The 16,667-nt window shown below is 39.1% G+C and overlaps 1 protein-coding gene across 6 annotated transcripts in view; it reads right to left on the bottom strand.

Moving 5' to 3' along the window:
* Nucleotides 1-16,667, bottom strand: part of KIAA0895 (KIAA0895 ortholog) — a 68,827-nt gene that overhangs the window by 26,159 nt on the left and 26,001 nt on the right. For 5 of the 6 annotated variants that reach the window (XM_032305274.1, XM_032305275.1, XM_032305277.1 and 2 more), the window contains one exon: nucleotides 15,552-16,246. In XM_032305274.1, the coding sequence (XP_032161165.1) occupies nucleotides 15,552-16,246 (695 nt within the window). The remainder of the gene's footprint in view (nucleotides 1-15,551; nucleotides 16,247-16,667) is intronic. The other variant, XM_032305278.1, reaches the window with a different exon arrangement.

Genomic DNA, 16,667 nt, shown 5'->3' with positions numbered 1-16,667 from the left:
AGCCAATAAGATCCAACGGTACATTAAAAGGATTAATTACCGTGACCAAGTGGGATTCACTCCTGGGCTTGCAAGGTTGGTTCAACATCCGCAAGCCAATCAGTGTGATACAGTACATTAATAGCTAAAAGAAAGAACAAGAACCATATGACACTCTCAATATATGGTGAAAAAGCATTTGACGAAGTACAGTATCCTTTCTTGATTGAAACTCTTCAAAGTGTAGGGATAGAGGGTACATTCCTCAATATCATCAAAACCATCTATGAAAAACCACAGCAAATATCAACTCAATGGGGAAAACCTGAGAGCTTTTCCGCTAAGATCAAAAACACAGCAGGGATGTCCACTATCACCACTGCTATTCAATATAGTACTAGAAGTTCTAGCCTCAGCAATCAGACAATAAAAAGAAATTAAAGACATCTGAATGGGCAAAGAAGTAGTCAAACTCTCACTCTTTGCAGATGATATGACACTTTATGTGGAAAACCCAAAAGACTCCCCTCCAAAGCTGCTAGAACTCACACAGGAATTCAGTAAAGTGTCAGGATATAAAATCAAGGCACAGAAATCAGTTGCATTTCTATACACCAACAACAAGACAGAAGAAAGAGAAATTAAGGAGTCGATCCCTTTACAATTGCACCCAAAACTATAAGATACCTAGGAATAAACCTAATCAAAGAGACAAAGAATCTGTACTTAGAAAACTACAAAGTACTCATGAAAGAAATTGAGGAAGACACAAAGAAATGGAAAAATATTCCATGCTCATGGATTGGAGGAAAAAATATTGTGAAAATGTCTACCTAAAGCAATCTACACATTTAATGCAATCCTGATCAAAATACCATCCATTTTTTTCAAAGAAATGGAACAAATAATCCTAAAAATTTACATGGAACCAGAAAAAACCTGAATAGCCAGAGGAAGGTTGAAAAAGAAAGCCAAAGGGGAACCTCGGTGGTTCAGTGGGTTAAAGCCTCTGCCTTCAGCTCATGTCATGATCTTAGGGTCCTGGGAAAGAGCCCCACATCAGGTTCTCTGCTTGGCGGGGAGCCTGCTCCCTCCTCTCTCTCTCTACCTACTTGTGATCTCTGTCAGATAAATAAATAAAATCTTTAAAAAAAGGAAAAGAAAGAAAGCCAAAGTTAATGACACCACAATTCCAGACTTCAAGCTCTATTACAAAGCTGTAATCATCAAGACAGTATGGTACTGGCACAAAAACAGACACATATATCAATGGAACAGAGTAGAGAACCCAGAAATAAGCCCTCAACTCTGGTCAACTAGTCTTTGACAAAGCAGGAAAGAATGTCCAATGGAAAAAAGACAGTCTCTTCAACAAATGGTGTTGGGAAGATTGGACAGCCACATGCAGAAGAATGAAACTGGACAACTTCCTTACACTACACACAAAAATATACTCAAAATGGATGAAAGACCTCAATGTGAGACAGGAATCCATCAAAATCCTTGAGAAGAACATAAGCAGCAACCTCTTCGACCTCAACTGCAACTTCTTCCTAGAAACATCACCAAAGGCAAGGGAAGCAAGGGCAAAAACGAACTAATGGGAAATTGAAAAACATTCAATAGCAAAAGCTTTTGCACAGCAAAGGTAACAGTCAACAAAACCAAAAGACAACTGACAGAATGGGAGAAGATATTTGCAAACCACATATCAGATAAAGGGTTAGTATCCAAAATCTATAAAGACTATCAAACTCAACACCCAAAGAATAAATAATCCAATCAAGAAATGGGCAGAGGGGGATGCCTGGGTGGCTCAGTTGGTTAAGCAGCTGCCTTCGGCTCAGGTCATGATCCCAGGGTCCTGGGATCGAGTCCCGCATCGGGCTCCTTGCTCGGCAGGGAGCCTGCTTCTCTCTCTGCCTCTGCCTGTGCTCGCTCGCTCTCTCTCCCTGTGACTCTGGCAAATAAATAAATAAAATCTTTAAAAAAAAAAAAAAAAGGAAATGGGCCGAGGACATGAACAGACATTGCTGCAAAGAACACATCTAGATGGCCAACAGACACATGAAAAATGCTCAACATCCCTGGGCATCAGGGAAATACAAATCAAAACCACAATGAACTACCACCTCACACCAGTCAGAATGGTTTAAATTAACAAGTCAGGAAACAACTGATGCTAGAGAGGATGCGGAGAAAGGGGAACACTCCTACACTGTTGGCAGGGATGCAAGCTGGTGAAACCACTCTGGAAAACAGCGTGGAGTTTGCTCAGAAAGCTGAAAATAGAGCTACCCTATGACCCAGCAATCACACTACTGGGTATTTACCCTAAAGATACAAATGTAGTGATCGGAAGGGGCACATGCATCCGAATGTTTATAGCAGCAATGTCCACAATAGCCAAACTATGGAAAGAACCTAGATGTCCATCAACAGATGAATGAATAAAAATGTGGTATATATACAATGGAATACTATGAAACCATCAAAAGAAATGAAACCTTGCCATTTGCAATGACATAGATGGAACTAGAGGGTATTATGCTGAGAGAAATAAGTCAATCAGAGAAAGACAATTATCACATGTCTCCCTGATATGAGGAATTTGAGAGGCAGGGCTGGTGAGTTACAGGGGTAAGGAATGGAAAAATGAAATAAGATAGGATCAGGAGGGAAAAAAATCACAAGAGACTCTTACTTTCACAAAACAAACTGAGGGTTGCTGGGGGGTGGGGGATTAGGGATAGGATGGTTGGGTTATGGATATTGGGGAGGGTATGTGCTATGGTGAGTACTGTGAAATGTGTAAGCCTGATAATTCAAAGACCTGAACCTGAGGCAAGTACATTATATGTTAATAAAAATAATTTTAAAAAACCAGACACATAGACTAGAGAGCCCAGATACGGACCCACAAGTCCATGGTCAAATAATTTTCGACAAAGCAGGAAAAAATATCCAGTGGAAAAAAGACAGTCTCTTCAATAAATGGTGCTGGGAAAACCGGACAGCTATGTATAGAAGAATGAAACTTGACTATTCCCTTACACCATACACAAAGGATAAACTCAAAATGGATAAAAGACCTCAATATGTAGCAGGAATCTATCAAAATCCTAGAGGAGAACATAGGCAGTAACCTCTTCGACATTGGCCACAGCAACTTCTTTCAAGACATGTCTCCAAAGGTAAAGGAAACAAAAGCAAAAATTAACTTTTGGGACGTCATCAAGATAAGAAGCTTCTGCACAGCAAAGGAAACAGTCAACAAAACAAAGAGGCAGCCCATGGAATGGGAGAAGATATTCACAAATGACACTACAGACAAAGGGCTGATATCCAAGATCTATAAAGAATTCCTCAAAGTCAACACTCAAAAAACATACAATCACATCAAAAAAATGGGTGGAAGACATGACCAGACACGTCTCCAGTGAAGACATACAAATGGCCAACAGACACATGAAAAAATGCTCATCATCATTAGCCATCAGGAAAATTCAAATCAAAACCACACTGAGATAACACCTTACACCAATTAGAATGGCCATAATTAATAAGACAGTAAACAACAAGTGTTGGAGAGGATGTCAAAAAAGGGGAACCCTCTTACACTATTGGTGGGAATGCAAGTTGGTGCAGCCACTTTGGAAAACAGTGTGGAGATTCCTTAAGAAATTAAAAATAGAGCTACCCTATGACCCTGCAATTGTACTACTGGGTATTTACCCCAAAGATACAGATGTAGTGATAAGAAGGGCCATATGTACCCCAATGTTCATAGCAGCAATGGCCACAATTGCCAAACTGTGCAAAGAGCCAAGATGCCCTTCAACAAATGAACGGATAAAGAATATATGGTCCATATATACAATGAAATATTATGCCTCCATCAGAAAGGATGAATACCCAACTTTTTTTTTTATCAACATGGACAGAACTGGAGGAGATTATGCTGAGTGAAATAAGTCAAGCAGAGAAAGTCAATTATCATATGGTTTCACTTACTTGTGGAGCATAAGGAATAACATGGAGAACATTAGGATAAGGAAAGGAAAAGTGAATTGGGGGAATTGGAGGTGGGGAGACAAACCATGAGAGACTGTGGACTCTGAGAAACAAACTGAGGGATTAATATAGTATTTTGTGTTTTCCGACTTACATGACCCTCTTTCTCATGCAGTATCCCTCAGATCAATTTGCAGATAAGCATGAGGTGTACACATGCGCGCGCGCACACACACACACACACACAGAGGTACTTTTAGATTCTTAGAATAAAAAGCAAAATTCCAAATGTCGAATGTTTTTTAATGGTAGCTGCTGCTTCTTGGCAGCAAAATAAGTAAGATTTGGGGAAGCCTGGGTGGCTCAGTGGGTTAAGCCTCTGCCTTCGGCTCAGGTCATGATCCCAGGGTCCTGGGATCGAGCCCCACATCAGGCTCCCTGCTCAGCGGGGAGCCTGCTTCTCCCTCTCCCTCTGCCTGCCACTCTGCCTACTTGTGCTATCTCTCTGTCAAATAAATAAATAAAATCTTAAAAAAAAAAAGGAAGATTTGGATTACTCAATCAGATCTTTAGGCCTCCATTTAAGGTACAATAACCAGAAACTGGTGGGCGACTACAGCAGCAGTCATATACTCAGATGCGTTCAGCTGCAAGCAGTAACCAATGTGTAAAGCCACTGAGTATAACATGTGGGAGAAGCAACAGAAGACCATCTTTATATTCCAATGGTTTAAAAAAACATGATGCTGATCTCCCAAAAACATACATTCAGGTTAAATCTGACCCTTGGGCCACAAATATAAATTCACTGTTTGAAAAGTACATTACTAAATTTCCCGAATACTATCAATAAAGACTATTCATTCATCATCTTTGTGCTAATCACTGGTACTTTTTTTTTTCTTTTTAAAGATTTTAAGTAATCTCTACACCCAACATGGGACTTGAACTGACAACCCTGAGATGAAGAGTTGCAGGCTCTAGGGATGCCTGGGTGGCTCAGTCAGTTAAGCATCTGCCTTCAGCCTTAGGTCATGATCCCAGGTCTAAAGATTGAACCCTGTGTGGGGGCTCCCTGCTCAGCGGAGAGTGTTCCTCTCTCTCCCCTCTTCCCCCCAACCCTGCTGCTTGTGCTCTCAAGTAAATAAATTTTTTTTAAAAAGAGTTGCATGCTCTATGACAGAGCCAGCCAAGCAACTCTAATCACTGACACTTTTTTTCATTTTTATATTTTAGACTCTAAATCCCTGCCTAACTATTGGACTGGCAGAGAAGACATATAAATCAACATACTTTAGTAAGAGTCTGTTGAAGGTATATGTATTGTGAGATTATAGGGAAAAGTAAATAAAAATGGGCACTAGAGGAAACAGAGGGCATTCCAGGCAATAAGAATGGAGTCAAACGTGTATACAAAGTAAAGAAAGTGAAATACAGAGTTTCTAGGTTGAAGAGGAATCAGGAGACTCACAGGAACTGTGCTAGATTCTAGGAATAGCTGAAATAAATAAAATACACTTTTTATCAATCAGTACAGTGATGAGAACAACAACAAAACAAAACCCCAAAAAACAAAATTTGTGAATAACAGTATGATAAGTGCTATGATACTTAGCCCAAGATGCATACGGCTGGTGGTACAGAGTTGACTTGCAAATGTAAGCACAAACCAGATCATGAAAGATGAAAGACCAGTAGGCCATGCTACAGATTGGAGGAGCCATGAAGGTTTTCAGGAAGGCAAATGACATCAGAATTGTATCATAGAAATAGACATTAATGCAGTATGGAGAGCAGGGGAGACTGAAGCAAATACTTTTGCAAACATATAATTCAGTAACCTATGAAATAGCCTACAGACTATGATCAGATAATAATAAAAGTATTTCCAAAAATTATACTCTACAAATGCAGAATCCAGGAAATAAATAGGTCTGAGACACTGAATCTAATGTCAATGAAGGAAAAGTGTAAGAACACAGTAGGACAAAGAAAGATGCCTCCTGTTGCTGCCTTCTCTCCACCCCCTTTGCATGTTTGTGTCATCGGGGTTGGGGGTAGTCTGAATGTATACAACGTGTACAATCTGAGTGTATCAGATTGTAACTGCTACCAGGATAAGATATTTATAAACAGCCTAGTAACAAAGACTCTTCTTTTACCACCTACCAGGATAAAGCAGATATTCAAGCTATTCTGTAGCAAAGACCTTGTTAACAACCTAAGAATGCATGTTAGGCAAATTTTCAAAGGCAAATCAACAAAATGCTCTTTAAGTAATCAAGGTCATAACTTCTTCCAAAGACATAAAATCTGATGGGGTATGTCCATCTCTGAATATAAGAAATGATTAAGGGGGTGCCTGGGTGGCTAGGTTGGTTAAGCAACTGCCTTAGCTCAGGTCATGATCCCAGGGTCCTAGGATGGAGCCCCTCATTGGGCTCCCTGCTCAGTGGGGAGACTGCTTCTCCCTTTCCCTCTGCTGTTCTGCCTGTGTCTCTCACTCTGTCAAATAAATAAATAAAAATCTTTTTTAAAAATGATTAAGAAATGATCCCACTTTGGGCACCTGAATGGCTCAGGTGGTTAGAGGTCTGCATTTGGCTCAGGTCATGATCCAGAGAGTTGGGACCGAGTCCTGCATTGGGCTCCCGGCTCCCTGGAGAGCCTGCCTCTCCCTCTGCCTTTCTTGGTCTCTCATGAATGAATGAATGAATAAATAAATTTTTAAAAACTTCTCCAATCTAATAAAGACCATACTAAATTCAATCCTTAAAAAAAAAAAAAATCTCATAACTTTCGGCTATCTGTGAAAGGTCTGTGATTTTCTAAACAGAAAACTGTGTCATGAAGGAGAGGTCTAATTTACTGATTTATTGGTTGAGTTTATTTATTTAACATAGAGAGACAGTGAGAGAGGGAACACAAGCAGGGAGAGTGGGAGAGGGAAAAGCAGGCTCCCGGCTTGATCCCAGGACCCCAAGATTATGACCTGAGCCGAAGGCAGACACTTAATGAATGAGCTACCCAGGTACCCCAGGAGAGGTCTAATTTAAAGGAGACTTGCTCTTTCCTTTCCCTTTTTAAATCTGAACAACTTGGGGGTCTACCAAGATAAAGCACCTTCAGTGTCAGTACAATTAAAACTTACGCCTAGGGGCACCTGGGTGGGTCAGTGGGTTAAAGCCTCTGTCTTTGGCTCAGATCATGATCCCAGGGTCCTGGGATCGAGTCCCATATCGGGCTCTCTGCTCAGCAGGGAGCCTGCTTCCCCCCCTCTCTCTGCCTACCTCTCTGCCTACTTGTGATCTCTCTTTCTCTGTCAAATAAATAAATAAATTTTTTTTTAAAAAAGAAAACTTAGGCTTAAAGAAATATTATATCAAGACATCCTGCCAACAGTGAAGGAGTATGATTTCCATTTAGGTTGCTTCTATCAAAAAAGTAGAATAAATATTTGTCTTGCTTTAGAACATGATATAATACTTATTTCAATGCATGAGCTTTAATATAACAATGAATTACCAATTCCATTCATATGACATTGTTGTCTGAGGACCACACCTAAAAGTCTTTATGTTATGCTAACCATAGCTCCCAATACAATAGAGCTTATATTTAACAGATCTGGTAAAACACAGGTGATGAACCAGCAACCCAACGGGTAAATGTGGCCCATATCAAATAGATTTTCTTCGGTCTAGACAGTCTTTCTTTAATTGAATTAGCAGCCAACATTTATCTGAAGATAAGCAATTTATATCTTTCTATGTTAGCATAAAAATACATTATGAAATATAATGTAAAATCTACATGAATTTAAGATAAAACATAGATTTGCTCCTGATTTCCTGGATTATTCTCTTTACATCTCTGCTATTAGGTTACAGTCTTAGAAAAGTTTGAAAAGCATTCTCCTGAGCTGTCAAATTGAATATGCACTATAGAAAGAACTGCATTGGAATCATTAAATCTTAGGTTCTTATACTTAAAAACCAAATTTCACTTATTTAGAAAATTCATTTATTGTGGTTTTTTTCAAGCAAGCTCCATGCCCAGCATGGAGCCCAACATGGGGCCTGAACTCACGACTCTGAGATCAAGACCTGAGCTGAAATCAAGAGTTGGCCACTCAACTGACAGATCCACCCAGGCACCCTTAGAAATAGTTTTAACAAACTAAATCACTTACCGATTATGATGTACTAAAGCACTATCTGAAATAAAAGGAATTTTCAGTTAACAAAGCTGGTAAAAACTGAGCCATTCTGTGATTAGTATGCAATTGGAAGACGACCTAAATGTTTTTACAAAATAAATGACACAACTTAGATATACAATGTGACATGACACAGAATCTTGATTTAATTAGCTACAGTATTTTTAGGTCTCAAATGAGAGATCTGTGTTGTCCTAGAAATAGTTCTCAATAATCATTTAGTTTATTTCCCTCAATATGTATGTGGGGGAAATGAAGCAGAAACTGCAATATTTACATGAATATGAAGTCTGGGAATAAAAATAAAAATATACTCATTCTGCATCAGGATGTGCAAAGAAAACTTCAGAGATTGAGCCATCTCTCTCCCATAGAGCAAGAGTCTTACAAATCAACCCCAAATCAAAAAATATTTTTATTTTTACTTTTTTAAAGATTTTATTTATTTATTTGACAGAGATCACAAGTAGGCAGAGAGGCAGGCAGAGAGAGAGAGGAGGAAGCAAGATCCCTGCTGAGCAGAGAGCCCGATGTGGGGCTCCATCCCAGGACTCTGGGATCATGACCCAAGCTGAAGGCAGAGGCTTTATTTAACCCACTGAGCCACCCAGCCCCCCCAAAAAGACTATTTTTAAAAGAAGGCAATTCTCCAATTTCTTAGTTACATTTAAATGTCTGACAAACCTCATATTTAAGATAGCAATTTCTGTAAACAGCTAAAATCCATTTTGTTATTGGTTGAGAAGGTTAGGTTTTAAGATATTATAAAGATTAACAAGTACACATTTATGGAGTACTTCGGTATCCTACAATGGAGACATGATGAAAATGTTTTACTGTATGTTTTTGACATAAAATATTTTGCAAATAGTAACTACAAGCCTAGTTTCTTCTAGTAACTACAAGCCTTCAACATCTGTTCTTCATCCATACTAACAATCCTCAATATTTAATCTTGTGTCTTTCCTAATTGCATTTTTCGCCCAGAGGTTATGATGCAAGATGTCTAGAACTAAATCAAAATTCAAAAACTTTCTTTATACATCAATTCAGGGCTTTATTTTTATTTAGATGTTTGATTTTAAGCAACATTTCCTTCTATAATCTCTATTGCATGCCCCAGCTTGTGGCTTTTTCTATTACTGCATTTATTACTTACTACTGATTCTAATGAATTACTCATGGCTGGTAGAGCACTGTCCCAGCAGGAAAGAAAAGGTGACTGCTTTGATGAGAAAAATTCAACAAAGAGAGAGAAGGAGTATCTTCCTACTTTAGCTAATTCATATAAATGCTTCCTTCCATTAACATGGGTAATAAAAAACTAACTACTGGGGCACCTGGGTGGCACAGGTGGTTGAACATCCGACTCTTGGTTGGCTCAGGTCATGATCTCAGACCTCAGATCTCAGGCACACAAGACTGAGCCTTGTGTTGGGTGCTGTGCTCAACATGGAATCTACTGGGATTCTCTCTCCCTCTCCTTCTGCCCTTCCCCCCATGCTCTGTCTCTCTAATAAATCTTTTTTTAAAAAAGCTATCTTTAGGGGCGCCTGGGTGGCTCAGTGGATTAAGCCGCTGCCTTCGGCTCAGGTCATGATCTCAGTGTCCTGGGATCGAGCCCCGCATCGGGCTCTTTGCTCAGCGGGAGCCTGCTTCTCTCTCTCTCTCTGCCTGACTCTCCGCCTACTTGTGATTTCTCTCTCTGTCAAATAAATAAATAAAATCTTTAAAAAAAAAAAAAAAGCTATCTTTATATATTTTTTTAAAGATTTTATTTATTTATTTGAGAGAGAGACAGTGAGAGAGAGCATGAGCAAGGAGAAGGTCAGAGAGTGAAACAGACTCCCCATGGAGCCGGGAGCCCGATGTGGGACTCGATCCCGGGACTCCGGGATCATGACCTGAGCTGAAGGCAGTCGTCCAACCAACTGAGCCACCCAGGCGTCCCTAAAAAAGCTATCTTTATAAAGAGTTATTTTGAAAAATATAAGACCTTAGAAACAGGAAGACACTGGATACACAATTTCATTGTAGAAGAAATTACTGAAAACTATTTTCAATTATTTTGTTTCATTTTAATTACTTTAACAGTTCTGGATTGTATGTACTCCACATCAAACAGAAAGGGAATAAATGAAATACAATTTAGGATAGTTCTAAAAGAGAAAAGGTATATACCTTGGGAGCTTTAATGGAAGGGATGCTTCTGCTTTGATTCTTAGTCGTCACAGAGGTAAGAAGAGAGAAATAATGTGGAATAGTCTTTCTGGGGAAACTTCACTCAGTTTACAGATGAGGAGACAATTTTGACCTTGAAAGTCTTCCTAAGGGACTAATTACCAGTGTATTGAATTGAGACTGAAGCCATAACTGAAAAGTGCCCTTATAGGGAGATATTTTTGTTTTACAGCTTCCCCCCAAAAAACAGTAATAATCATTATTTCATAGGTTTACCATAAAGAGGAAAAAAAATCTTCAATGGCCCTATAATAAACTCATGCCAGAGGCATGGATCCTAGCCAGCAAAATGAGAGGATCTTTTCATCTGGTGCTTTTTGGGTGCAGGAGGTGGTGGCATCAGGGTTTGGAAAAGCCAGGCTAAAACCACGCTGTGTGAAACAGTGGTATGCTGGAGCCTTATCATATTGGCTTGTGAAAACTCACTGAGTTTTTATTAATTTGCAAGCCAGTTGATATTCCATTGCTTGAAACAGGCCATGGTGGAAGCATTCCTATTTGTTTCATGGACTCTGAGAGCTAGTGTACCAACATGCTATTGTGTGGAAAACAGTAGTACTTGGAACAGACTCCTGGTTCTGCAATTTACTATATGTGACCGCAGTAAAAGTTACTTCATTTCTCTAGATCAGTTTTTTCAACTGGCAAAACTCTAAGTATTGCACCTCAAGTGAGAAACTAAAGATGATAATAGGTATAAAGTACTAAGCAAACAGAGTAACAAGCAAGTATTAAGTAACCTATCAATACCGGTAATCTACCATACACTGAAGTTCATGTGACTTTGTCCTTAAATTTCAAAGCAATATTAATGGAATAACAGAACCCTTAAAAAAAAAAAAAACAGTGTCAGCAATTTCATAATAATACGAGTATATGGAGAAGAAATATGTTTTTGTTCACTCTTTCCCAGCTACCCTTAATGTAAAATTTCTAACTTAGCATACACTTAATTTCCTTAATGTTCTGTATAAATATCATACAACTGAAAACTATTATAGAAGTACTATGATGCCAAAGAACCCCATGTTTATGGTAAATGTTATCCTTATTGTATAAATGTAGGGCCCAGGACTGTTCAATTTGTGAACAGTCCCCCATAGAACTGTGTAAAACAATGGCACTTTACAAAGCTATAGAAACCAGACCTTAAAACTGATCAGGAATCTCAAACTAACAGGGAGTACAACAGCCCAAAGAGATGTTTTTGTTTGTTTGTTTTAAAGATTTTATTTATTTATTTGGCAGACAGAGATCACAAGTAGGCAGAGAGGCAGGCTGGGGTGGGGGGGATGGGGAGAAGCAGGCTTTCTGCTGAGCCCAATGTGGGGCTTGATCCCAGGGTCCTGAGATCATGACCTGAGCTGAAAGCAGAGGCTTAACCCACTGAGCCACCCAGGCACCCCTCAAATAGATGTTTTGAGTACAGAATTTTTTCTTCTTCTTTTCTAAAATCTGAATGTCAATCTGAATGCCTTTAAGAGATCAACTTAAGCCCACCATTCCCCATTTCTTACAACCAGGAAAGTCTGAAGGAAACCAGAAGCAAGCTTCCAAGAGTCCTCTCTGAATGAAATCACAAAGGATGCAATTAATTTCTCCCACAACTGAGTTCTAAGAATGCATAAAGAGTGGTCTACTAAAGAAACTCGTTACAGATCAGCACCCAAGGCTTTTACTGGGGGCAGGTACATAAGTACCCCTATACCTAGCATGTTCCAAAATTATAGACTCCCAAAAGAAAAATCAGTGCTAATATAAACACCATTTGCACAGTTTAAGCACAGCAACCTACACTTATAATTTAGAGGAAGTTTTATTTCAGTGTAGAAAACCTTACCAATCAAGTTCCCAGACACCAGGCCAAGGCAGACCTTTCTAAAGTCAGCAGTGTCAGGCCTGCTCTGTCAGCAACTTCTGCACATCCACCTTTAACTTTTCTTCCCTGCCAACCAAAGCCTTGTCCCAAGGTCTTTACCCAACACCCCAAGCCTGCCTTCTCTCACACAAACGCTCGCCATTTACCAAGTGCTAATTATCCCCACTGCTCCAGTTTTATTAACACATAAGAAAATAATCCCTAACCTTTAGCTTATCTAGCCAAACAAAAGTTGACTTTTTTCCCCAATGTTATTAAATACCACTCTACCAATCAGAACTTCTAGTTAGCATGAGCTAGCCTGGATCTACACTGAGATAGGATTTCAGCCAGAGCTAGAAAACAAATCACTTAAGCTGTCCATTGGCTTTATCATGTAAATATATAATTTCCATTTGACTGCTGAAAATACTGAAAATAGTTCAAGGACTCTTATTACCACCCTGAAGACTCTTCTCATCTCTCACTATCAATCTTATTCAACAAAGTGCAGAGTGCAAAGCCAAATGGATTTGATATCTAGGTTTCACAAAGGTAGTCGGCCTCTGTGAAGTAGGACAGACAGTGCACTGGCTGTCAATTTTACGGCACAAGGGTGCTGCTGAGAATCCACTTCTGACCCACTGCTTAACAGCTTCCAGCATTCTCTCATCCCAGAACCCTTCAGCCCCCAGGAAGTGCTGTACTCTTTCCTGCAAAAGTCCAGAGCCAGAGAAAACAGATATTCTCAGTTTCTGTCAAGCTTAAACACACTCAAGGTTTGGGGAGCTGAGAGCCACCATGGCTGTTAGCAAGGGGCTGGAAGGGTTCAGCAGGCTCTACCTAAAGTTATGCTCAAGTCCTACAGCCCTTGCTAGATCACTTGAACCACCTAAAGGACCTGACTGTCTCCTGGGGAACCTAATAACTAGACTATAAAAACCTGAATCCTGGAACTCCTTGACATTGATAGAACAATCAACTGGGAATGACCAGAGCTTGAGCATTCCTTTGGTTCTACTCTGACAGACTTATCTGTGCATGGAAATTTTTGCATTGCTCTGCTGGTCTGTGCATTTTGGAGGACCACGGTCACTCTCTCTCCAACAACGATGTAGAAGGATTCAGATCTTGACACTAGGAAGACAATCTGCTAGAGACTCCACTTCAGGGTAGAGGCCAGAGACCAACAGGCGACTTCGCTATCCTGGCCTCTCTCTGTGCAGCAGGTTTCTAAAACCTGAGACTAGCCCTGAAGCTGTGCTTTTGCTTCACAGCTAGGGAGGGGAAGGATGTATGCCATCATGTCATAATTCACTGAGATGCTAAATAGGAATTTAAGCATATTTTATGGCCGGCTTATTCTAAAGAATCTCTTTTATTTGACAAAAGTGGTTTAAACAGTATACTAGGCGTTTGTTGGGAGCATCCTCCCCAATGGTGGCATTTTAAGCAGCCATCTAGGACTGCTGGTGCCACATACTCAAGAAACCTAACTACAGGTTTATCTCCTCAAGCTGGAATTGAGTTAAAATAGATCGTAAAGTCATAGGTCAAGTAGTGTCAATTCTCAGTCTGTGGAGCTGCTGATGCTTCCTAATTGTCTTCCATGGAAATGAGAGAACGTTCATTTTGATCCAGTGGTGGAAAATGTCCTTCCCAACTGGCCGGGGTTAGGATAGGAGAGCAAATTAAAGAATACTGGTAAGTAAATCTCAGCCATCTCTTTCAGCAATAATGGGTGGAAAAAGCAAATAGCATTTTTATAATTATCATAAATTTTAAATGAGTGAAAGCCCTATTCAATCAATTGCAATTTCCAAACAATAAAAAAATCAGAAAATCACTGCCAAAACAGGAATAAAAATAATATGACCTTTTTATTAGTGTTTAACACACCACATTTAAGTGAAAAGTGAATACTCATTAAAAATCCAGAGAAGTATATGAAAAGGTTTCTTCTAACAAAGGAAAAATAAACAGAAAGACTAAAACTATTGTAATCCTAAATTTTTAAGCTTTATTTACATAATGGCTTTAAAAGACTGATCAGATTCTAGGTCATTTCTAACAACAAAAAATCTGCTGACCACAAGTACTTCCAGGAATTGTTCTGTAGGAAAAATGTTAAAATTAGGCATACAGCACAGGCAAATGGAACCATGCAGTTTCACCCAGCCTACAGACAGATTTCTAATCACTCACAAACCCAAACTGAACTTCATGTATTATAAAAATATATAGAAAGTTAATTGAACAAAATATGGTGTACCTGCATGAACTCAACACTATGCCCCCTTCAGCCAATTTCCCTCAATAATTTAAATGGATTTCAAAGTTTCTTAAGCCCTGTAACACACAAAACTATGTGGTAAGTGTCCAAAATGAGCAATTTGGAAAGTGTTGTTCATATCATTTAGATCACGATTTGCTACCCTTGAAAATAATTTTTAAAACTCTATTATTATCTTCTTTAAATGAGTGCTGAAATATGTGATGATGATAAACAATTTCAGTAAAGCATTAAAAAGTTCATGGGCAAGTATCCAACCTAACTTTCCAAATTGCCTCTGGAGCCTAAGTAAGATGGGAATGTAATACAACAGGGGAACTAAAAGACTATGATCCATCTAAGGAAGACTCAAAACCAAATAGAAAACACAGGGCGCCTGGGTGGCTCAGTGGGTTAAGCCGCTGCCTTCGGCTCAGGTCATGATCTCAGGGTCCTGGGATTGAGTCCCACATCGGGCTCTCTGCTCAGCAGGGAGCCTGCTTCCTCCTCTCTCTCTCTGCCTACTTGTGATCTCTCTCTCTGTCGAATAAATAAATAAAATCTTTAAAAAAAAATAAATAAAAAAAAATAAAAACAAATAGAAAACACAAACAGTGTGAGCTAACAGCACTTATCTGTGGGTTGGCTAATGGACTGCAAGTATGTAACTCCCCAAAATAAGCCTGGAACCAGAATCTGAAACTTTTCCCAAATATAGTTGCTTCCTGTCACAAAGTCTATCTAACAGACTCTTCATAGATTCAGACTAGTGCAAAGTAGTTCACATACAGGCTACGGCACTCACCTGGAGATCTCCTGTCACATATTCACATGTCCTGGAGGGGAGTTAACTATTGCATACAAATACCTGAACTATTTTTAAAGTCATTTTTTTTCTTTTTCTAAGATTGCAGATAATTGCTTTAGTTATATAGAAATGAAACGCCACTACTGAAATAGTGTTTTACCTGTTTAAGAAATCGGTCTGATGCATTGCTGTGTTTGGCTAACACACTTGGCAGAGATGGGTTTGCATATTCAAACTGAGGATTGTAGGTATAATCAGATTTGAAGAATCTCAGTTTCTCTTTCTCCAAGTTGGTGGGCTTTATAGCAGTCAGTATACAAAATTTCTTCCCAGAAAAGTCATCTCCTTTTTCAAAACTTCTAGACAACTGAGGCTGCAGTTTTGGCTTTGGCAGAGCAGAGAAATGGCGTCGCTTTACTTTGTTTTTGGGTTTAGGTGGCAGTACTATGCTGCTCCCTGTAACAGAGATATCATGTGTAAACTTTAGAGGACTCGACACTGAACTAGTGACAAAGACACCAGGCTGCCTTTCTAGGCAATACCAAGTACCACTGCTCATCATAGACACCGGGGCTTTCATCTTGCGAAGATCTTTACTACGAGAAGAACTAGGAGATTTGCTGGTTTTTCTACATCTTTTGGAGTAGGTAGAGGAAGACTGTTTTTGTGAATGATGCTTTTTCTCCTCTTTGCTCTGTAGTAGGACATTGTAACTACTGGTTCCAGTTGTGAAAATGTCCTTTAGTATCCCAGAAGATAAATGTGAAATGCTTCTTTTGCTGTCAATGATCAATGACTCTTCTGCATTTAGAACAGACTTCTTAGCAAGTTCTTGCTCAGGCCAGTGAAGCTTTTCTGTGTTAATAAAAAAAAATCAAAACAAAAGAAATAACAAAGATACCAGATGAAGCAAACTGCTTATTATACAAAAAGTATTCTGAAGGTTCTGTAAATTGTATAATTTTGCAACAATCTTTAGAAAAGATATTTTAAATATTAAAATATGTTACTACACTTTGGTCATGCTAGACAGTGTCACTTCTACACAAGCATATACATGCTAAACTATCTATGAAAATTATCTTCCAACTATTAGATGATCAAAGTTTAGTATCAATGTGAGATAATGTACATAAATAATTTGTATCGTCAACTCTGAACGACTTCACAGAAAGGATATCATTTTCAATAGTGTCACCAGTATCAAAGTAAAATTGAAGGCATTTTCAAAGCCAACACAATCTTCAAACTGGATGCTATAAATAAAGATAGCCAT

The sequence above is a fragment of the Mustela erminea genome, chromosome 11 (assembly GCF_009829155.1).
Source record: "Mustela erminea isolate mMusErm1 chromosome 11, mMusErm1.Pri, whole genome shotgun sequence".
NCBI lineage: Eukaryota > Metazoa > Chordata > Mammalia > Carnivora > Mustelidae > Mustela > Mustela erminea.
This window is presented reverse-complemented; position numbering and strand designations above follow the sequence as displayed.